General features: G+C 42.5%; 1 protein-coding gene across 1 annotated transcript in view; it reads right to left on the bottom strand.

The window, feature by feature from the left end:
- mamdc2a (MAM domain containing 2a) overlaps positions 1-24,897 on the bottom strand; it is a 58,353-nt gene that overhangs the window by 24,034 nt on the left and 9,422 nt on the right. Inside the window, exons 3-6 of the mRNA XM_051950685.1 lie at positions 17,797-18,047; positions 13,635-13,719; positions 13,381-13,512; positions 10,457-10,713 (exon numbers count right to left, since the gene is read on the bottom strand). Of these exons, the coding sequence (XP_051806645.1) occupies positions 10,457-10,713; positions 13,381-13,512; positions 13,635-13,719; positions 17,797-18,047 (725 nt within the window). The remainder of the gene's footprint in view (positions 1-10,456; positions 10,714-13,380; positions 13,513-13,634; positions 13,720-17,796; positions 18,048-24,897) is intronic.

Genomic DNA, 24,897 nt, shown 5'->3' with positions numbered 1-24,897 from the left:
TCTTACTCCATGGAGTCTGTTCAAAATGTTCACATTGTACACGAGTATGTGATATTTTTGATGGTTTTGTAACAATGACCGTTTCTTAAGCCATTTTTAGACTTCACTGTGTCATGTAATCAGAGTGCAAAGCAGTGCTTTTGTCCAGGGTGGGAAAAAAAATTGATTCTGAAGTGACAATAACTCAGAATCAGAATCACTTTATTCATCCCCGAAGGGAAATTCAGTTGTCAGGGTTCTTATCTGTTTAATTTTGAATTGAATAGCCTGACTGCTGATGGCAAGAAAGATTTCCTAAATCTTTCGGTCTTGCAGCGCAGGGATAGGAGCTGTCCACTGATGTTTCGTTGTTCATTGAGGCAGATGTGAAGTGGATGATCCATGTTGGTCAGAATGGCCTCCATCTTGCTCAGTGCCCGTCTCTCCACCTCATCCTCCAATGTGTTCAATCCGATTCCAACCACAGAGCCAGCTTTTTTAATCAGTTTGTTCAGACGCCTTGCATCCTTCTGTTTTATGCTGCCTCCCCAGCAGACTGCAGCATAAAACAGAACACTTGCTACCACAGACTGATAAAACATCTGCAGCATCTTACTGCAGATGTCTGGTGATCGAAGTCTTCTGAAGCAATAAAGTCGGCTCTGGCCCTTTTTGTAGATGAAGTCTACGTTTGTAGACCAGTCCAACTTATTATCAAGGTGGACACCTAAATATTTATATGATGTCACCATCTCGATGTCCACGCCACAAGTGTTCACTGGCTGAAGAGGGGATTTGGATCTGCAGAAATCTATGATCATTTCCTTTGTCTCTGAGGCGTTGAGTAGCAGGCAGTTTTTGTGACTCCAATCACTGAAGGCACTTATCGGATCTCTGTATTCAGCTTCATGTCCATTTCTGATACATGCCACGATAGCAGTGTCATCAGAGTATTTCTGAATGTGGCAGGACTCAGTGCTGTATTTGAAGTCAGATGTATACAGAATGAACAGGAATGGAGCCAGGACTGTTCCTTGTGGAGCCCCAGTACTGCTCATTAAGGTCCCAGAAACACAGTTCCCCAGCCTGACAAACTGTGGCCTTCCTGTCAGGTAATCTGTAATCCATGAAATACAGGAAGGATCCACTCCCATCTCTGTGAGCTTGTCTTTGAGGATGGTGGATTGGATGGAGTTGAATGCATTTGAAAAATCAAAGAACATGATTCTCACATAAACTCCAGGTTCCTCCAGATGAGACAGGACACGGTGAAGCATGAAGAGGATGGCATCATCCACTCCAATGTGTTCTTTGTATGCAAACTGCAAGGAATCAAGTTTGTCTTTGACGTCAAGCCTCAGGAGACGTAAAACCAGCCGTTCCAGAGTTTTCATGATGTGTGAGGTTAGAGCAATAGGTCTGTAGTCATTTAGTTCAGCCGGACATTTGACTTTTGGTACCAGTACAATACAGGATGTTTTCCATAGAGCAGGCACCCGCCCCAGCTGTAGACTCAGGTTGAAGATCCTCTGGAGAGGTTGACACAGTTGTGCAGCACAGTCTTTAAGCAGTCTTGGACATACACCATCAGGGTCAGCTGCCTTCCCAGAGCAAAGTCTCTGAAGCTCCAGCATCACCCCTGTCTCTGTGACAGAGACGGATACAGGTGCTGGAATGGAAGTGGCTGCAGCTGTGGAGACGTGTAGGAGATGGAGGAGAAGGAGGAGGAGCTATGGTGGGGATTTCCATATGTTGAGGAGAAGAAGGAGGAGTAGCAGTGGAAGTAGGTGTGTCCACAGTGTCAAATCTGTTGAAGAACAAGTTGAGTTCATCAGCTCTTTCTACATCACCCACTATTGGCTCCCTCCTCTTGTTATTGCTGTGTCCAGAGATGGTATTGATTCCTCTCCACACATCACGGATGTTACTGTGTTGAAAATTCCTCTCTATCTTCTTTTTGTATTCCATCTTTGCCACTTTCAGTCTCCTCTTTAACTCATGTTGCACTTCTTTCAGCCGTTCTGTCACCATCTCTAAAAGCTTGTTTGTTCTGGTTGAGGATTGCCTTTATGTCGCTTGTGATCCATGGTTTGTTATTGGGGAAACAGCGAACAGTCTTTGCAGGTATGACTGTGTCTCTACAGAAGTTGATGTATTCAGTAAAACAATCAACCTGTCTGTCAATGTTCATACTGTCCTCATCTGTTTCCAGGAGCACATTCCAGTCTGTTGATTCAAAGCACTCCCTTAGAGCTAAACCAGGTTATGATCTGACCTGCCCAGTGGTGGTAAGGCAGTAGCTCTGTAAGCTTCTTTGACACTGGCATACAGCAGGTCGAGGGTTTTATTCTCTCTGGTAGGGCAGTTAACAAACTGTGTAAATCCAGTCAGGTGAGAGGAGAGGCTGACATGATTGAAATCTCCTGATATTATTACAAGTGCCTCAGGATGTTGAGTCTGTATCCTAGCAACAGTATCATGCAACTCATCACATGGAACCAAGTCAGTTGCTTTGGGTGGAATGTATACAAGTATTGTTATGATGTGACTGAACTCCCTTGGGACATAATATGGCCGAAGTCCAACTGCCAACAGTTCAATATCTGGACAACACAACTTCTCCTTAACAATTAAGTTTGAGGAGTTACACCATTTCTGCTTAACAAATAAAGCCAGACCTCCTCCTTTCTTCTTGCCACTACCTTTAGCATCTCTGTCTGACCTTATGAGGGTGAAGCCCGGTAGATCCACAGTTGAGCCTGAGTTGTTTTGATTCAACCAGGTCTCAGTAAAACACAGGAGACTGCATTCATGGTATGTTTTGTCCGTCTTCACCAATGTCTCCTGCTCGTCACTTTTGTTTGGCAAAGAGTTCATGTTTCCCATGATGATTGATGGAAGAAAGGGCTTGTATCTCTATTTTCTAGCCTTCACCTTTGCACCAGCACGGCAACCACGAAAACACCTCAAGATGTCCACTGGAATTGGATGTTGCAGTCCAGATTTTTCTGTCTCAATGAAAAAAGCTCCTCTCTTGAATAGATTCTTCTCCCAGCAGAAACCTCCATCAGCAGTTGATAAAACACAACAAAGTACTTAAAAAATATAGCAAAAATACAGCAAAAACTGAAAACAGTTAAGAGACACCAAACTTTGCAGCCACTTTCACAGGCGCAGGTTCCGGATTGACTTAACTGCATAAGTATTCATGCACATAAGTTACCATAAAACATAGCCCTGATCACCCTCTCACTGCTAGCATTGAATCCTCATGATTTATAGTCTAAGCCTTAATTGATGGGTAGGGCATTGTCAAGCTCTCATCCACGACCATATTTATTGCGGACAGACTCCTTCCTCAACTTCAACTCACTCCTAAATTCAGTTATCTTGCACTCAGTTGGTCTTCTTGTTACTGTACAATTCATTTCTCTTCAAGAAATTGCAAAGTTAGGTTGAGTTAGTGAGACTGAGGGGCTCAGTGGTCAGCATTGATTCCTGGTGGGGATTGATGGTTGATATTTTCAAATCACAGAAATGAGCAAATTAACCAAAATGCTCAGTCCCTGTTGTGGGCCTCTTCTTATCACAACAATAGCAACACCAATAGCAGCAGACCTGCCATTTAAAGTAAGCAGAGAAAGGTGGTAACAGTTGCAAACAGTGGTTATCCGAGTTTATTTATTCTTTCTGTCAGCTCCAGCTAGTCTGGCCACTCTCCTTTGACCTTTCAGGTATCTAGTATAAATAAAGGTAAATTTGTGTATATCAGTTCTGCAAGAAAAATATTTCCAGTCCCCTGAGGTGCATATTTCACAAAAGAGCTCAATATTGGAAGAAATTCCTTTCACTCCCACTGAGAATGGCTGAGAAGGGCTTTCACTCCCACCGTATAATGGCTGCAGACAGCCTATCTAGAGGATAGGCTGTCTGCAGCCATTACACAGTCAGGTCCGTAAATATTCGGACATTGAGAAAATTTTCTGAATTTCTGCTTGGTACACCACCACAATGAACCTGAAATGAAACAATCAAGATATGCTTTAAGTGTAGACTTCCAGCTTTAATTTGAGGGTATTTACATCCAAATCAGGTGAACAGTGTAGGAATTACAACCTCCACTGTTAAGAGACCAAAAGTAATTGAACCACTGGCTGCTCAGCTGTTCCATGGCCAGGTGTGTGTCATTGCCTCATTATTTCATTCACAAAGAGCAGGTAAAAGGTCTTGAGGTCATTTCTATGGAGTTAGAACAGTCTCATAATTCACAAATGCACACAGAAGAATTCACAAATGTAAACTGCAATCCACAAATGCACACAGAAGAATTCACACATGTGAACTGGGATTCACAAATGTAAACTGCAATCCACAAATAAATTAAGAAAGTTCACAAATGTATTTCTGCATTCACAAACTGCTTTTGTGTGTGAATCTTTTTTGAGACTGCTCTGCCGTCAGCTCGATCCACAAATGCATTTTTTTCAACACGGAAGTTTCTGTAGCCAATCAGTTGTCTCCCTCCTTTCAGCCAATCACAAAAACTCACCCCACGTGGGGGTGGGTGTACTGTTCAGCCAATCATATGAACGCGTCCGCACAGCGTTATACTTGACCGTGTCATTGGGCTGAAGAGTGAAGCTGCCCGTCGGAGAGACCATGGCGTCTGATGGGGACATTAGACCCTTTATTTGTTTACAAACATTGTGACGTTTTTTGTGGGCGAGGCTTATGCTGGAGGCAAAAGCTGAGCGAGAAGTCAAGCGGGACTGGGAGTATATAGTTTGCGCTGGGAGTTTGCAGCGCAAACTCGAGCATTTTTAACCCGTTAAACTTCAGTGTACCGCCGGCGGTACACTTACTAATTTGCATAAGAATTTAAAGAATGTCCGAAGGCTGCAAACGCCATTATATAAACATTATACGCCGATGGAAAGCTTAGATTCTCATGAATCCGCCGGTATAAACCACTTTCAGATGTGATTACCACAGCGGATAATATAAACACATTTGTCCGACAAACCGGCGGATTCATGAGAATCTAAGCTTTCCATCGGCGTATAGTGTTTGTATAATCGCGTTTGCAGCCTTCGGACATTCTTTAAATTCCTATGCAAATTAGTAAGTGTACCGCCGGCGGTACACACATTTTTAACGGGTTAAAAATGCTTGAGTTTGCACCGCAAACTCCCAGCGCAAACTATATACTCCCAGTCCCGCTTGACTTCTCGCTCAGCTTTTGCCTCCAGCATAAGCCTCGCCCACAAAAAACGTCACAATGTTTGTAAACAAATAAAGGGTCTAATGTCCCCATCAGACGCCATGGTCTCTCCGACGGGCAGCTTCACTCTTCAGCCCAATGACACGGTCAAGTATAACGCTGTGCGGACGCGTTCATATGATTGGCTGAACAGTACACCCACCCCCACGTGGGGTGAGTTTTTGTGATTGGCTGAAAGGAGGGAGACATCTGATTGGCTACAGAAACTTCCGTGTTGAAAAAAATGCATTTGTGGATCGAGCTGATGGCAGAGCAGTCTCAAAAAAGATTCACACACAAAAGCAGTTTGTGAATGCAGAAATACATTTGTGAACTTTCTTAATTTATTTGTGGATTGCAGTTTACATTTGTGAATTCTTCTGTGTGCATTTGTGAATTATGAGACTGTTCTAACTCCATACATTTCAAGTGTGGTATTTGCATTTGTAATCTGGTGAGGCCAACTCTCATAATGAAGTCCAAAGAGTTGTCACTATCAGTGAAACAAGACATCATTCGGCTGAAAAATCAAAACAAACGCTCCAGAGAGATAGCAAAAACAGGTGTGGCCAAATTCACTGTTTGGTATATTCTTAACAAGAAAGAACTTACTGGTGAGGTAAGCAACACCAAAAGACCCAGAAGACCACAGAAAACAAGTGTGATGGATGACAGAAGAAACCTTTCCCTGGTCAAGAAAAAACCCTTCACAACAGATATGCCGAACTCCTAACAGGAGGAATGCATATCTGTGTAAAGGTCAACAATTAAGAGAAGACTTCAGCAGAGTGAAAACAGAAGGTTCACCACAAGGTGTAAACCATTAGTGAGCCTCAAAAACAGGAACAGCAGACCAGAGTTTGGCTGCCAGTGGAACTGATTCTCCTATATTTGTTGATGATTTGACTGCTGACAAAAGCAGCAGGATAAATTCTGAAGTGTTTCAGGCAATATTATCTGCTCATATTCAGCCAAATGCTTCAGAACTCCACGTCTACACTCTCTCCCACTCACTACGCTCAGCCAACAAAGGACGCTTGATACAACCACAACAACAGGGCCGGTCAATAGCTTGACTCTTCTCTTCTGTGGTTCCCCAGTGGTGGAATGAGTTGCCAAACTCTATTTGATCTGCAGTCTCTCTCAGTCTTTAAGAAAACACTAAAAACCCAGCTCTTCACTGAACACCACTGCACTTGACTGCAAAAAAAAAAAATCCTATTACGTCTGTACTGCCTGTTGACACTGCAGTCCTACTATGACTCTTGAACTTGTTTTATGGCACTTATCCAGGTTGTTTTCTCCTGACTGGATCTTTGCTTGTGTTGTATCCGCTCTCAGATGTACGTCACTTTGGATAAATGCATCTGCTAAATGACATTGTAGAATTGTAGAACTCATTGGACGGCACTTCATGGTGCAGATGGACAATGACTCAGAGCATATTGTGAAAGCAACCAAAGGAGTTTTGAGGCAAAGAAGTGGATTGATCTGCAAATGCAAGTCAATCATCTGATCTGAATCCAAAGGAGTATGCAGTTCAGTTACTTAACTGAAGGGAAAATCCCCCAAGAACAAGCAGAAACTGAAGACAGCAGCAGTAGAGGCTTGGCAGAGCATCACCAAGGACCAAACCTGGCATCTGGTTATGTCTATGGGTTCCAGACTTCAGGCTATCATTGACTGCAAAGGATTTGCAACCAAATATTAATAGTGACAATTTGATTTATGATGACGCGAGTTTGTCCAATTACTTTTGGTCCCTTAAAACAATGGAGGACACTTATAAAATGAGTAGTGTCTACAGATACGGACCCATACCCGTAGCCTGTGGCCTACGGATACGGCACTTTCCCTTACCATAAATATTAATGAGCCGGCTGATGAACGCGCTTTGTGATTGGCTGGTAATCCGACGTACATAAATATTAATGAGCCGGCTTGGTAATCCGAGTGATGAAGGCGCTTCCGTGATTCGAGGTGAATCTGCGTGCCGAGCCTGTCATGTCAGTCATCTGCTTTTCTCTTTTCTATCATGCATAATGTCTTATAAATATCATTATCTGACTTTTTCACGGACAGCGATTTGGGGGTTGAAATCAGCACTACTATTAAAAATAGCAAAAATTTTTATTCACGTGACCCTGTTCTAATAAAGCACAAACAGCAAACAAAACAAATGGCGGAACTAACAGCCAGCAAACTACAAGTATTTTTTTACCTTCAAAAGTAGCGACAGACTATTACATATTAACAACCTAAACAAAACCCTGACATATTTTCTACATCTGGCAACACAGACACTGCACGTCAGTCACTTTAATGTTAGCGGACTCTGTTGAATGGCTAAGTTACATAACCACAAACAAATCTCACAATATCACAGTAAATCGAGTTTGTGGGTTTTTTTAATTCATGCCGAATTAAAGAGCTGCTCCTCACCATTCACGAGTGTTTGTTTCATATTCGACATCCTTAACTTTATCTTGTAAATTAGTGTCCGAAATTAAATGGGAACATTTGCAATGGAGTTCGTCAGCCGCTTCCACCACTGAACGCGGTAAACTACTGAATAGGAACTGGACTTCAAACAATTTATACACGGCGTCTAAAAGCGTAAAAACTGCAATGTCTAAAGTGTGAGAGGAGACGGTGTATTTTTGGTTAAATTATACAATGTTCGCCGTCAAAGTCATTCATATAAACTGCCTGTAATGTGCAGCAAATAGTAGTTAACCGGCGCCAGCTCTTCAGTGACCTTAACGGGTCCGTACCTCTAGTACAGATGCTACGGGTACGGGTCCGTACCTCTAGTAGCATCAACCTATAAAATGTGTTGTAATTCCCATACCGTTTACCTGATTTGGATGTAAATAACCTCAAATTAAATCTGAAAGTCTGCACTTAAAACAGTGTGGTGGTGTACAGAGCTAAAATGTTGAAAATTGTGTCAATGATCAAGTATTTATGGGCCTGACTGTACATTACATGTCTCTGCTCCATTTATACTTCTCGAGTGGTTGTAAATGCACTCTGAACGTTCTCCAATGCATCAGTTAGATATCTGAATTTCTTGGTAATCAGAGTGGTAACTTTCTGTGTGATTGCCCCTCCTGAATAGCATTCTTTAGTGAGCTTTGTGTCTTCTCTCCTCTAAGTCACCTTTTTCAGAGAGAACATGGCACTTCGGATTCTTCAGTAGTTCCTGAATCAAAATAAGGTTAGACTAGTGATTTTGCCTCTGAAAATGGCTTATTTTTGCAAAATCAAAGCTTGCCTGTTTCTTTAAGCTTCGGTCAATTTTCACCTGAAATTTCTACTTAAGATGTACAGAAAGTAAATTGAATTCAGTTCTTGAACTGTTTGGAGTACAGGCATGGTTGGGGTCTCCTTTGAAAGCTGACAACCTGAATTTTCACCCAGTGCAGTCAGAATTACTCTAGGTGCTACTGGCACAGAGTTATTTATGTTAGAACACACTGAATTAGGATGAATTTTATTCTCGCCTAAATTTTTTCCCTAATAAAACACCTGAAAATTAGTGTGGCAGCACTGTGACAGCTTGAAACACAAAAATGCAACAACCTGGGGTCTTACATAGTTCAGGACAAAATTTCAGAGCAATACTACAAGAAATGAGTGTTTCACAGATGTTTTTGTACTAATATGCCCCGGCGCTGTCAATTTTGGACACCCTCTGTACACCCTCTGCACTCCCTGGGCAAAAATGGTTTATGTTCGTTTTTCAGCCCGTTTTCACATTACTTTCACTCCAAAAACTCATAAAGAACTCAAAAAATCACTTCAGATAAGCTTTATTGTGGGATCAGACAGACAATGGCAGGGGGGAGAGACAGGCTGCAGATTCTGCCCACAGCCAACGTGTGAAATGTGACACAACTGCTGGCAGAGGCTCTATTTATAATCCTGCTTTTCAGCAGGCTCATTGGCTATCAGCCCTGTCAGTCAAACGTTTTCTCCAACGTGATTTGCTCAGAATTTACTGACTAAATGAGGGAAGTCCGGATCCATCAGTCTCGGCAACGGTTGGCTGTTTAAGGCAGGAGGAGGCAGCGATGAGTCACTTGATTGGTTGAAATGCGGTTGCAATCGAAAGCCATTTTCAGTCCAAGACTGCGTGGATACATGTATGCTTCATAAAAATATGGACAAATATACAGTGAAAATGGAACACACAGCGCCACCATGCGCCGTGTGGACGCGCACGGATTCGAGCTATTTGTGGATTATTTACTTATTTCAAGACATGTTTTGGACAAAATATTATACTTGCTAGTATTGTCGGATGACTACGCTTGGATTCTGGCCGGTTTTTGTGGATTATTATCACCGTTGACCAGTAAAAGAGCGTCCAAAGGTGAGTTATGCCCTTTATGTGTCCCTTTAAATTTTTGTTGTTTGTTGGAGAAAGACAGCTTAAGGGATTCTTTAAAATTCTGCTTTCTATTCCAATAATCTGCTAGTGTCTGAATATGTCAGCCTCATGTCTAAATTAACTCTATGGTCCCCTTTCTGTAAAAGTCATGATGACAATCTTGCAAGGTCAGACCTAGTAACATTTCTACATCACTTTTAACATGGTACAAGTCCAAACTGCACGCACAACCAATTCCAGCAATAACTTCATCAAAGGCTTCTAAATTATCCTATGGACTCATGGACAAAAGATCGATGAAGATCGATCAGGACCTCTCCCCTCTCTGTCACTGTGATAGGTTTGTCAAATTGAAGCCATGAGGAATGTAAAAGTGACTTTTGTCTGAATGACAGAATACAGTTACTTAACATATTGATGAAGCAGCAATGTTAAATTTTCCATGTCTGAAAAGGATTCTACAGAGTCATTACTGCCTGCTCCCTATTCTGATGTTTGTTGAACCTGAAATGAACTGTGCTGCTGCAACATGGTTGGCTGATAGGATAAATGCTTAAAAAGGAAGGTGTTTAGGTATTCCTGATAAATGCTCTGCAAATCATTTTCCAGTATTATTGTTCAGTCAGATACTAATTATTAAGACTTTATACTGATCAAAGGATGACGATTCTCTTGAACAGTTATTGTTGTTTGATGAGTTGTTTGACGAGTGGTCCCAAAAATGTTTTATTCTATTCCACTAATGTTTAGGTAAAAGCATTGGGTAACCATAAGAAAAGCAGCATGCTCTCCTACTGTTGCTCACTGGTAGCAGTACTAACCTCCAAGGGGTGTGGGGCCTTGATGTCAACACTGACCAGAGTCCAGTCTGCAGTAGTATACACCTCTGGCCTCCAGATCTCCTCATAGTGGCCCAGCTGGTCCCTAGTGAAAACTGAAAAAATGTTTCCCCTTTCCTGGTCTTGGAGATAGTAGAAGGACAGGCAGCCTTCCATGGGCACTGTGGTCATGGGTGAGGTCAGCTTGGCAACCTCTTGGAACTGTTTGGCATACACAGAGTCTGCATACATGTAGTGGCCTGGAGCAGTGTAAGACACAGATGAGCTGAATGTACACAGTAATGGCTGATACATTCTCATTCATATCATTTAAGTACAGTTTTACGTGTTATGAGAGATTTTGTGAAAGATTTTTTCACATGCAGTAATTCACTCACACCTCCATTAGTGTTGAAGATTAAACAGGTGTTTTTGGCCTGCAAACATCGCTGACTATGCTGTTGTTTTTAATTAGGTGACAGGGCTTTTTCAGTTATGGCAACAGGATCTAGAACAGTTTTCCACTCCACTTTAAATCTTTAAATCCTGTCCTACAATTAGTGATGTCACATCAAAGTCAAAGTCTTATCTTTTATCTCTTGGTTTTCATCCTAAGGCTGCCCTGGTCATGTCCACTTTTCTCTTCCACGCTCTTTCTTTTAATTGCCCCACTTCTTGGCATCGATCGCAGCCCACTTTTTGGGTTTTCATTCAGTTTCCTATTTTAATCTTTTACTTGTCTTTTGACTTTAGTAATTTTGTTTTACCTGTTTCTAATCAATCAAAGATGTTCTATCCTTGGGTATTTTCATTTTCTTGTTTTATTGTGCACTTCAACATGTACATGCACTGTTGCAAGTTATTAACTATGTATCTTCTTCCCCTTTGTGTTTTGATCCTTTTGACCTCTTCTCTCTCTCTCCTTGTACCTCTCTGCTGGTATTTCTGGGTTCTGAACTGCACATTATTGATCTGCAGTTTCGGCTTCACTGAGTTGCTCAGTGTCTATGTTCTCTTGTTTGCTATCTGTTTGTTCTTTGCTATATTTGTCTCCCTACCCACTATCCTGTCCCCAGCTAGTCAAAGTTGAGAGCCATCTATCCTGAGCCTGGTTCTGCTTGAGATTTGTTCCTCGTAAAGGGAGTTCGTCCTCTCCACTCTCACTAATGTGCTCGCTGAAAGGGAATATCCCGTCTGGGCTACCTGGTTGATCCTGGTTGATCCTGCCAGTAGCATATGCTTGTCTCAGAGATTAAGCCATGCAAGTCTAAGCACACAGCGCCGGTACAGTGAAACTGCGAATGGCTCATTCAATCAGTTATTTAATGAGTTATTCCTAATTAGTCAGGTTGTTTAACAAGTAAAATTGTAATCCCTTCATATGCTGAAGTGTCCTTAGGTAAGACACTTAAATCCTAAGTTGGTCCCAACAATAGACAAGCACCTTGCATGGTAGCTTTGTTATGGTTGGTGTATGAGTATGTGTGTGTAAATGGTTAACAAAAATGGTTTTAGCTCAAGTTAAAAGGTGCTATATAAGCACAAATCATTTAACCCTTTTGATTATTTTTTACCACTTTGACCTTTATGGACTAAATGAATATAAACATTGGAGGAATGAGAACATGACCTGGTTTTATAACGCCTTCAATGGTCGACAATCACCAGTCCTTTGTCTCTTCTGTTTACTGTGTTTTAACTGAGAAGAATCTACCTGATCTTACAATTTCTATATTAACAAAGTTTAAATGTCTGCTAGGATGCTTTGAACTAGATTGCATTTGTCACCATGTTTCCATTAAATTCATGAGCAAAATCAAAGCAAATATCTAAAATTAAACAAAACAGTAAAGCACAAATTAAGCCTGCATCTGTCCAACTGCTTTAGAGCAAAATTTGTTAACATTAAGATTTTAATTTTTACAGCAAATGTCAGTTATCACTCTCCTCGATTACTATCTGGGTCATTCCACCTTAGTTCACTGCATTTTTTAAAAAAGTTCACACTTGACTATCTTCAATTTGACTGATTTATTTTGGTATATGGTAAATTGAGGTGAAAAGACCCAACTATTATTTAATGACCTCAATGAAACCATTTTGGCTGATGCCTCTGCTGGTGTGATAGAAACAAAAAAGTGTGTGTGTGTGTGTGTGTGTGTGTGTGTGTGTGTGTGTGTGTGTGTGTGTGTGTGTGTGTGTGTGTGTTCTTGTACTTGCTACATTGTGAGAACCATTTTCTGCATTTAACTATCAAAGTGAGGACATTTTTTACAAAGTGAGGACATTTTGGCCGGTCCTCACTTTGAAGCAGCCATGTTTGAGGGTGAAGACTTGTTTTTAGAGAACAGGTATGAATTGAGGTTTGGTTAGGGTTAGGGTAAGGATTAGGGTTAGTCGATCAGTTGTGACGGTTAAGGTTAGGGTAAGGCTCTAGGAAATGCATTACGCCTATGGATGTCCTCACTAAGATAGAAGTACAAATGTGTGTGTGTGTGTGTGTGTGTGTGTGTGTGTGTGTGTGTGTGTGTGTGTGTGTGTGTGTGTGTGTGTGTGTGTGTGTGTGTGTGTACTTGTTTCTGCTATACCGGTGGGGACTTTGACCTGACTATTTGCTATAAAGGTGGGGACTTGTCTTACGGTGGGGACCTAAAATGAGGTCCCCACGGGTGGCAACACCGTTTTCTTGGCCATATTGTTGTTAATAAAAAATGTAAAAGTGCAAAAACGTTTGTTTAGGGTTAGGCATTGATTTGGTGATGGTTAAGGTTAGGGTTAGGGTAAGGGTTAGGAGTTAGATATGAATGGGAGTCAATGGTAAGTCCCCACCGGTATAGAAAAACAAACATGTGTGTGTGTGTGTGTGTGTGTGTGTGTGTGTGTGTGTGTGTGTGTGTGTGTGTGTGTGTGTGTGTGTGTGTATGTACCTCTCTGGTTATTGCTGGTGTGATTTTCAAGCAGGTTAGACTCTCTAGCCACACTCCCGCCAACATACCAGTTGACATTTGGGTTCCAGCTATTACTGTAGCCACACAGGTGATGTTCCTCAAAATTACATTCTGACAACAGGAACGACAACCATGACCATTATTATTACCCAATTATGTGTATTTTGTAAGAACAAAACACTTTCAAATCAGATATACAGTAGCACAGAGGTGAAACATCTCACTTGACCCACCTATGCAGTAACCAGGAACAATGTGGATTTCAAAGATGGCCACGCTGTTCTCAGAGCCCTTTTCAGGTTGACCTTCCAGCAAAATCTGTTGGGAAAAAAAAGGAGACTTACCATCAAACTGGGACAGCTAAAACAGACAGTTTCCACACTGACACACTTGATAATGCACTGCTGCAGTAAAGCTAGAGCTGTGCTTCAGACATGCCTATCCCAGCTGACTCAGGATGAAGGTAGTTGGACACCCTGGACAGGTCACCAGTCCATCAGAAGACCCCTCACAGACAATAAGCACTCTCACATTCACACCTACAAACAATTTAGAACCACTAATTAACCTCAGCGTGCCTTTAAACTGTGGGAGGAAGACAGAGAACTCAGGTGAAAAACCAAGCATGCACAGGGAGAACATACAAACTCAATCTTCGCCAGGCCTGGCTAAACTCGCGGGACCTCAATCCCCTGAGCCTGCCCACTCAGATTAGTTCCCTCTCTCATGAGTATTAGGGATGGGAATTTCGACTAATTTCCGAACCGACTAGTCGCTAATTTTATTGGCGACTCGTCGGTTCGGAAAACTTGCAATTTAACCCTTTAAGCGCCAAAGTCGCATATTGCCACAAGCAACATTGCTGAACATAACAAGCCATAGCTTCAAATACACTGCCTGGTGTGCCTCATGTACTGTACACCAGGAGATGGCGGACATCTGGAACTTCAATCTGAGCATCAGTTGTGGGCGTGTTTTCATTCAAAGTTTTGGAGTTTACAGAGTTTGAAAACTGAGGAGACGAGACTCGCCGTCGGAGCGTATCAGAGCGCAAGACGGCACATTTTAGAGTGAGAAAACTCACCGTACCGAGAGCTCTGGTCAACGCTGACAAAGTACTTTGTCAAGTAATGGCTTACTCATATTCTGAAGAGGAATATTCACCCTCTGATGAAGATGTTCAGTCGTCCACTGAGACAGAAAGTGCCGCTGCATCTGTGCGTAACGGCAGCGGGTCGGTGTACCATGACAGTCCACGAGCAGCACATACTGGAGCCGATGCTTTGCTTCAGGGCGGCAGGAAGGGACGTGGTGGGTGTAGCTGGAGTGGTCAAAACACCGCTAATGATGAGGGGGATAGCGGGGGTTGAAAAAAGAGACAAGCATATGCTACTGGCAGGATCAACCAGGTAGCCCAGACGGGACAAGCATGCGGCGCACGCCCGAGCGTAGAGCTGCATGGCGGCGCCCTGTCGGGGACAAGGTGCATGATGCTTGATGCTTGATGCAGCGTTTAACCGACTAGTAAAATACTAAATGTTTAATAAATGAGTTGGCGGTTAAACGATTAAACGACTAGTCACGCACATCCCTAATGAGTATCCCTGCTTTGTTAGCGTACCTTTACTTTATTCATACTAGTTTTCATTAGATTTCCTCTCTGGTATTGATTTTGGGTTTTTTTCTTGATTTTTGTGGTTTCTGAATTAGGTTTACTGTCTTTCAGCACCTCTGGTGCAGATAAGATTAAGAGCATTGCTCAAGGGCTCAATAGCTCAGTTAGATGCATTTCCATGTTCTGTGCATCCAACCACTCTATCGGAGCTAAGGTTGTTACCATCACAGCATGTAAACAGATTTGCCCCTTTTTTCTTGCATATCGCCAGCCCCCAGTGATAAGGCCAGTGACTGTGGAGTCATCAGCAAATTTGAGTGTAGCCTTGTCTTTGTGTGAGGCATTACGGTCACAGGTGAACAGAGTGTAGAGCATGAAGGCATATCCTAGTGTGTTTCCAATATTCATCATCATATTGTTCAAGGTTAGATACCAATTTTGACAGACTGAAAGGCAGTCATGGGATTTAGGTCAAGGCTGTACAGTTTGTGGGTGTGTAAGTGAGGACTGTATTAAAAGCTGAGTTGTAAATGATGAAGAACATTGTTTTTCAGGTGGGGGAAGGCATTGTGCAGAGTTGCAGAGATAGCGTACTTGTGGGAACTGTTGTGACAGTATGCAACCTTGAAGGGTTCCAGTGACTGTGGTGGATTACTGTGGCTGTGGGCCAGAAAGACTCTCTCATGGCATTTCAATATAAATGGAGGGATTTGGCTCTATTGAAAATGCTTCAGAAGAGTAGCCAGCTATAGTCAACCGTAATCACTCATGAGATGTTCGGAGGCCATACCACTAAGGAAATTTGATTAACACAACTTTGTACATCACCAAAATTGATAATTTGAGTTGTTTGTGTATTTCTTACCCTGTAGATTTTGTCATATATCCAGGGGACTTATTATACATTTATGGAAGAACTAAAATGTGTCATAGGATTAGGGTTTATATTCGGGTTTTTGTTGTTGTTTCAATGATTCAAAGACTGCCACGATATACATGGTCTTAAACAAGTGTATGCAAACTTTTGTTCACAACTATATGTTGGTTTGCCCACCACACTCAGCATCACAGTTGGGTGTAGCCTGCTTGGGACCACAACTAGCTGTAATGTAGCTTTGTATTACAATGGTATAGAGGGAGCATTTATTTCCCCAGTAATTTCTGCAACTATAGAACCATGGAATCTGAACTCCGAAATGACAGTGGGAAGTTGTTGGCACATTCCACCACTTTTGAAAAAACAGAAATATTGGGCAATTGGGCTGTTATCAGATTAAAAATCTGCTTAAGATGCAGTTTTCACAAAGGCTGAACGACACAGTCTCACAGCAAAATGTGTAATAGCTATGCTGGACCACAAGTGCAAAATATATTTGTTTATACACTGAGACTGTAATATTATGAGATGCCTACAATATTTGGCCTATGCTTTTCTACTGGATTTCGTTTACGACACATTACTCCTAGTTACTCCTGCATATACAAAAAAGCACCCTGAATGATGGCACCATTCAATAGATGAAAAGAAGGCATACAGAAGTAAATAAGGAGACTGAACACATGTTACAAAGGAAGGTGTTATGAACTAGGAGGGTGAACTCATGCAGCAGGCAACAGACAGGCAGGCGGGTGAATGAGCAATGAGTTTTAATAATAACATAAAATCACTCCACACGGGAGGCACAGAGAATTAACCAGAACGGGGGGAAACTAAACTGAACTAACAGTGACGGTTCTTTGGTCGAGGTGGGAGTCTAAAGCTAAACTCAACTAAACCGGGAGAGGTGACTCACGGAGCAGTCCGGGGGGAGATCGGGAGACAAGGCGGGGACGGGGTGGATGGAAGCCGGTGGCCGAACTGAGGCAGGAGCAGCGGAGCGGGCAAAATCCAGGCAGACGGGGAGCATGCTGAGCGGAGGAGGGGCGACGAGTAATTCCAGGGTGAGGGGAGGAAGAAGAAGCCGGCAGGGAAGTCCGGTGGCCGGGGAGAGCGAGACAGGGCTCGGGCAGAGATGTGCGTTTGTTGGTGAACCGCAGGTAATGGCCCAGCACCGAACTGTTGGCAGCGCCAGGCTTTATACGCGGCTGATTACTGATTCAAGCCAGCACAGCCACTCGTACTCAGCTGGCGAGCCAAACAGGAGAGGGAGGGGCCATGACAGAAGGGCTAAAGATTTCGCAGTGCACAGCCACCTAGTAGCATCTACTAATTCATGTGATTGACATGATATGGACATAGGGACATCGGTAGATTGTAGCTTCAGAAATCAACCTCACTTAGGCTTTTCCTCTGAACTGCATGAGCCCCTACATGCACATCAGACACACCAAGCTACCAAACACTGCAACTATATTGTCAACCTGTGGGAAACACTGAAATTTGATAAAACAGCCTACATTACGCACTGCATTCATTGTAAAGACTGTGGTCAAAGCATGGCTGGATCACAGCTTCTGTTGATGTTCTCAACTGAAATGCTGAAAAAGCACAATGCCTCAAAGAAACACTGGGTGGCTGGCAAAGCAAAAAAAATTAGGAAAAATAAGAATATAATTGTAATTCTGCTTACAATATAGCCAAAGGAGAGCTAACTTTTACCCTTTAAATTCCAGAAAATTCTTATGAAAGAGAATGGGTTAAATGTACAAAACATTGATCTGCCCTTTTATGTCTGCCTACAATTATTTTCATAAAATGTTAATAATTTTCCAATGTGTATGAGGACTGACAACAACAGGAATACACACCACTTTGATTGTGGTCTTACATCCATCCCTACCTGGTAGGGGATGGTGGTGTTTGGTAGGTCCACACTAGCAATGAGCCAGCTGTCAGAGGATTTGTTGGCAGTCCAGAGCCGGTAGTCAAAGTTATCACTGTCTGGTCTTAAGTGTAGCTGCAGGGAACCGCGTCCAGTGATCTGATACACCAGCCTCACACAGCTCCAGTCCCGCTGGTCCAGAACTGGACTGACAAGAATTGCCTGCTCCTGGTCTTCTAAGTAGATGGAGTCCACTGTTATCAAATGCCCTGTGACAACAAAATGAAAATATATCATATTTATGTACAATACAGAGGAACAAAGACAGCGAGCAGGAAAACCTACACCAGCCAGTAGGGGATCCAGACCCATGACCCTGACGCGCTGCCGTGACAGTACTAACCACGAGCCTCAATGAGACTTTCGATATTCCAAAATGCCCTGAGATGAGCTAATATGGCAATGTATTTTTACTTCTTGCTTGTGTGACTATGTTTGATTGTCTGAAAATGGCAAATGTTTTTACTGCAACAGCAATGCATTAATTTGAACTTTGTAACAACTTTGCCTGGCAGGTTCATCTTTGAGAGTAAGAGTCAGCTCCTTTCCTCCGGCAGCAACGTGAGAGCCTGTCTGGAGATTCCTTCTTAGCATTAACACACCACTAGTTGAGTGTAACAGAATTCAGTTAGAACAGCAGCTATGACAGAAATCTGCACAAGCAACAGGAGCAATATAGCACATCAGTGCCAAGCCACTAATTCTGCCGAGAACAGATTAGTAACTGTTTCCTCCGACCTGCGGCATCAGAAACGTCTACAGTAAAGACTGCTATTTATCTTCAGCGCTTCAAGTCTTCCAAGCCAGCACACCAGTGATCGGATCAACGGACTCACCGGCTAACAACGACAGCATTGGCAGGATCCTGACTTAAGCCCGTGCATGGCTCCCCCTTTCTCCCTCTCCCTCTCTTCCTCTCACTCAACCATGCTTGCCCTACGCTCCCTCCCTCACTTGTGCACAATCACCATGAGCCATAAAGGTCCAATTTATTCATCCACACATGCCAGACCATAGCTATTCATACCCCGTCTCCTGCCTTACCTCCTTGCATAGGCCTCACACTCACCCCTTTACTTTAGTTATCTGACCTGAGACTCCCCAATTCGTTAGTTGTGCTTGGTTTATTCATATTAATTTTCCTTAGCTTTCCTCTTTGTTGTTTAGAGTTTTTCATTGGTTTCTGTAATTTTGCCCCTTTTTTGAATGAAATTTGGTTTACCTGTTCTGTTTTCTCCCTCAATTTAGTGTCCATATTCTGTAATTGTTTCAGTTTCATTCTTCTGTTAAATAAGCCCTTTCAGTCATCATCTGTCTGTGTCTGATCTGTCTGCACCTTGGTTCCCAGACCTGATGTGACAAGTGCAGCATAACCATAAACGTGGCTAAGGATTGCTTAAATTCATGTGCATATATTGTGTTATCCGACTTACAGAGATGTATCTTGCTATTGGCTCTGCATGCAAACAAACGTCCTCTTTTCTTTTTTTGAAAGTTTTTTTTGGCCTTTGTTATAGTGCACAATGGAGAGGGACAGGAAATGCGGGGAGAAGGGGTAGGGGGAACCACTGAGTTTTGCAGGATCCACTGTCACCTCCCCCTTGGAGATAATGTAGCCCAGAAAGAACATTGTGGAGACATGGAATTCACATTTCTGTGGGGTGATGAAGAGCTTCATCTTGATGAGTCGTTCCAGCACTTGATGGGTGTGGAGTAAGTGTTCTTCGGGGGAGCAGGAGAAGATCAGAATGTCATCCAAACAAGCAAAGGCAAAATGGTTCACTATATCACGGAGCACATCATTGATTAGGTTCTGGAAGACTGCAGGAGCTATTAGTGAGTCCAAAAGGCATAACCAGGTATTCAAAGTGTCAAGGTTAGTACTGAAGGCTGTTTTTCATTTGTCTCCATCCTTGATCCAAATGAGATTGTAGGCATTTTGCAGGCCCAACATAGGGAATGCAGTGGCTTTATGTTACAAAGCGAAAGCTGAGCTGTTGAACAGGCCTGGGAAGTCATTATTGACAGAGATGTTGTTCAGGCCACACATACAGGGACAAAAGGAGCCACTTTTGTGTCCATGAAGAATCTTTCGCCACATTTCAGGCTTAAAACATAAAGATATAAAATTTTAATTTTTTGTCAAGAATCAACAAGTGGGACACAATCGTGAAGTGGAACGAAATTTATTGGATATTTTAAACTTTTTTAACAAATAAAAACTTGAAAAGTGGGGCGTGCAATATTATTCAGCCCCCTTGCATTAATACTTTGCAGCGCCACCTTTTGCTGCAATTACAGCTGCAAGTCGCTTGGGGTATGTCTTTATCAGTTTTGCACATCGAGAGACTGAAATTCTTGCCAATTCTTCCTTGCAAAACAGCTCGAGCTAAGTGAGGCTGGATGGAGAGCGTTTGTGAACAGCAGTCTTCAGCTCTGCCCACAGATTCTCGATTGGATTCAGGTCTGGACTTTGACTTGGCCATTCTAACACCTGGATACGTTTATTTGTGAACCATTCCACTGTAGATTTGGCTTTATGTTTTGGATCATTGTCCTGTTGGAAGATAAATCTCCGTCCCGGTCTCAGGTCTTTTGCAGACTCCAACAGGTTTTCTTCCAGAATGGTCCTGTATTTGGCTCCATTCATCTTCCCATCAATTTTAACCATCTTCCCTGTCCCTGCTAAAGAAAAGCAGGCCCAAACCATGAGGCTGCCACCACCATGTTTGACAGTGGGGATGGTGTGTTCAGGGTGATGAGCTGTGTTGCTTTTACGCCAAACATATCATTTTGCATTGTGGCCAAAAAGTTCGATTTTGGTTTCATCTGACCAGAGCACCTTCTTCCACATGTTTGGTGTGTCTCCCAGGTGGCTTGTGGCAAACTTTAAACGAGACTTTTTATGGATATCTTTGAGAAATGGCTTTCTTCTTGCCACTCTTCCATAAAGGCCAGATTTGGGCAGTGTACGACTGATTGTTGTCCTATGGACAGACTCTCCCACCTCAGCTGTAGATCTCTGCAGTTCATCCAGAGTGATCATGGGCCTCTTGGCTGCATCTCTGATCAGCCTTCTCCTTGTTGGAGGTGAAAGTTTAGAGGGACAGCCGGGTCTTGGTAGATTTGCAGTGGTCTGATACTCCTTCCATTTCAATATGATTGCTTGCACGGTGCTCCTTGAGATGTTTAAAGCTTGGGAAATCTTTTTGTATCCAAATCCGGCTTTAAACTTCTCCACAACAGTATCTCGGACCTGCCTGGTGTGTTCCTTGGTCTTCATGATGCTCTCTGCACTTTAAACAGAACCCTGAGACTATCACAGAGCAGGTGCATTTATACGGAGACTTGATTACACACAGGTGGATTCTATTTATCATCATCAGTCATTTAGGACAACATTGGGTCATTCAGAGATCCTCCCTGAACTTCTGGAGTGAGTTTGCTGCACTGAAAGTACAGGGGCCGAATAATATTGCACACCCCACTTTTCAGTTTTTTATTTGTTAAAAAAGTATAAAATATCCAATAAATTTCATTCCACTTCACGATTGTGTCCCAATTGTTGTTGATTCTTGACAAAAAATTTAAATTTTATATCTTTATGTTTGAAGCCTGAAATGTGGCGAAAGGTTGAAAAGTTCAAGGGGGCCGAATACTTTCGCAAGGCACTGTATATGCAAAACATAAGAACATATATGATTTGTTCACTATGTTTCCAGCACCACCTGAAAGAGAAAAACGTCCTTATTGGTATAAGCTGTGGAGAATTAATACAGCAAAAACCAAAGTTAATTTTAAGTTTTTCTACAAGCTTTCATGTGTATCTTCAAACCTACAAAATTTCAAAAAATGTGCCACCTTGTCCACATGGAGTAATTTCAGCCTAAATATGGTGAATTTTGGCAAACGACCTGTGATTGACAGCTTCCCTAGCCCTCCCTAGGCACATTTAGTGTCCCATAAATGTATCAAAAAATTGCTTATGACCCAGACAACAAAATCTGACCTATCCTGACCCATCAGAGTAATGTGAAGTACCTAATAAATGCATTTCATTTTGGAGCTTATTGTAATCTTATGCACTTTTTAAATGGCTGTGCCTCAACAGATTTTCATCGTAACACTTGTCTGACCACTTTATTTTATGCATCTATATACATTTAAAAGAATTTGAAAATTTGAAGAAGATATATTGGGTACTTCCTGAGTTATTAGGGTCTGAAATCATCAAAAAATGACAGACAGATTTTAAAAATTAAGGACCCCCCTCCTTCAACAGGCTGTAAAATGAAAAGCAGTGGGCCTGTGAGGCTGTAACTTTGGGTTTCTCAATCATTTTTACCCTTCTGCAGAATAACAAAAAATGAAGACAATCTGAGATGGTGGTGCAAGCCTCTTTTGTCTATGTGATATGAAATGATCCTATTACAGTTCCAGCCCAGTGTGTTGTCAAGGTGAACTCCAAAGGCATTGTTCCCTTCACTAACTCCACTTTACCTCCAAGTGTGAAGACGGTGCTTGGTCTTGGTCTTGGTCCTTCGGATGTCCACAACCATCTCATTAGTGTTGGCCACATTCAAGAGCAGAATGTTTTTCTTAAAGCATGTCATAAAACAGAAATCTTCACATGGTCTACATCTTAACTTTCAAGCACTGCTAACAGTTATTTTGCCAATGTTTCCAGGTCTGAAAAAATAGAGGGAATTTAGTGCATATAAACAGCAATTATGGAGAGCTGGTTTAAGCGCACCTAGTTCTAAGTCAGGTTGGGGAGGGGAAGCGTAATCCCTTTTTTGGTCAAATGAAGTTAATCAAGAATCATAGCAGTAGCAGGAGAACTGTTTGAGCAGTGATTTGAACACACAGTAAGATAGAGAGGAGCAGTGAGGACAGGGCAGACGCAGTTCAACATTTATCAATTTATGCAGAATATACAATGCAATACGGCACTGATCAGCATCTTAATGTGACTGTATGTCCCTTTGAGCCTTTGCCTATAATTAGATAATTTTCTTCACTGAAAGTGTGGAACCTGCTGTCACAGAGCTAAATCTGATAAATATGACTAAAGTATCCTAAAGTAACAAACCACTGCTGTTTCAATTTTAAATTGGCTTACTGCAAAACCTGTGTAACTTCAAACCTTTCTGAAAACTATGCAGCTGCAAACAATTGAGGAAGCTTTTGAAGGTTTCACTTACTCAGTTTTCATCATTGCCGTTTTTCCATCATAGTATTTTTTACTACACAACAAACTACTTGCTTCATGTTTACCTTGACACCTGCATGCCTAGTGTACATGCGATATCTGCCTATTGGCATCTTAGTATGCACTGAGGTCATTTCTGTAACTGAGCTAAAATGCTTGTCTGGATGGAAATTGCTTTTGTTTTTAAACACCATTTGAAAATGAAAATGTTTCAGTGATGTACTCTTAATGGTGACTGGCTTAACTACCTCCTTCAGTGTTAGCGAATAAGATCGTGTTAGGCAATGAACAACCTGATGGCAGTGTGGGATCCCAGGTTTCAACACTACTCACCTTATTCAAAGAAAATTTTGAGGTCCTAAACCCAATCCTCATGGTTCTACAGGCCCACAAAGGGGCAAGGGTCATGTTTTTAAGTTTCCGTCTGTAATTTTTTTTTTACACTGAGTGTGCTTTATTCTTCAAAAGCAAAACTGAAAATTGCTGGGTGGGTGGATACAGAAGTCTGATTCACCCTCTGCTTCACTGGATCTACAAGTTTCTATAGATCACTAATGGTTGCAAGATGATTTGGAGAAATCATATAATCTGTAAAAAAAAAAATCAAAAATACTATATTTAAGCCATATCTGTTACAAAAAGACAAAATAATAATTATATTTACAACAAAAAAATATACAAAAAAAGGTTTTTTTTGGTTTCCTTCAGGATGTCCCTGCATCCTCTCACAGGCCAAAGACATGCATAATAGGTGAATAGGGGATTCTTATTTGGTCATGCCTGAAATCACGGGATTTTGGAGCACTGTCTATAAACAGTAAGAGGTAAATATTCATGGTATAACCTACTCAGTGAGAACACTGCATACACCAGAAAAAGCCTATCCCAGCTGTCTCGGGCGAAGGCAGTTCACCTAAAGACAGTTTAAATGTATTAATAATCAGAGTACCTTGATTATTAATACGTTACTGGGCCCTGAGAATAATCAGGAGCCAGTAGGCCCACCACTTGCAGGGCAGGAAGTCGGGGTTGGGTGCTACGCTCACCGGGCAGTGGGCAGGTGCATGTGCCTGGGCGTCTCGCCCCCTGGTGGCGTAGACTAGCTCTGGGGACCTGGAACGTCACCTCACTGGCGGGGAAGGAACCCGAGCTGGTACGGGAGGTGGAGCGATACCAGCTAGATATAGTTGGGCTCACCTCCACACACAGCAAGGTTCTGGAACCAGAATCCTGGAGAGGGATTGGACTCTCTCCTACTCTGGAGTTGTCCAAAGTGAGAGGCGCCAGGCGGGTGTGGGGATACTCACAAGCCCCTGGCTGAGCGCCGCTTTGTTGGAGTTCTCCCCAGAGAACGAGAGGGTCGTCTCTCTGCGACTTTGTGTTGCAGAGGGGAAAACTCTGTTGTCTGTGCTTATGCGCCAAGCAGCAGTTCAGAGTATTCAGCCTTCTTGGAGTCTCTGGGTGGTGTCCTGGAAGGGATACCGCCTGGGGATTCCATAGTTCTCCTGGGAGACTTCAACACTCACGTGGGCAATGATGGAGAAATCTGGAGGGGGGTGATTGGGAGGAACGGCCTGCCCAATCTGAACCCGAGTGGTGCTTTGTTATTGGACTTCTGTGCTAGTCATAGATTGTCTATAACAAACACAATCTTTGAGCATAAGGTTTCTCACAAGTGTACCTGGTACCAGAGCACCTTAGGCCAAAGGTCGATGATCGACTTTATAGTCGTATCATCAGACCTGCGGCCGTACATTTTGGACACTCGAGTGAAGAGAGGTGCAGAGCTGTTAACTGATCACCACCTGGTTTTGAGTTGGATCCGATGGCAGGGAAGACTGCTGGAC

The sequence above is a fragment of the Acanthochromis polyacanthus genome, chromosome 7, assembly GCF_021347895.1.
Source record: "Acanthochromis polyacanthus isolate Apoly-LR-REF ecotype Palm Island chromosome 7, KAUST_Apoly_ChrSc, whole genome shotgun sequence".
Lineage (NCBI taxonomy): Eukaryota > Metazoa > Chordata > Actinopteri > Pomacentridae > Acanthochromis > Acanthochromis polyacanthus.
This window is presented reverse-complemented; position numbering and strand designations above follow the sequence as displayed.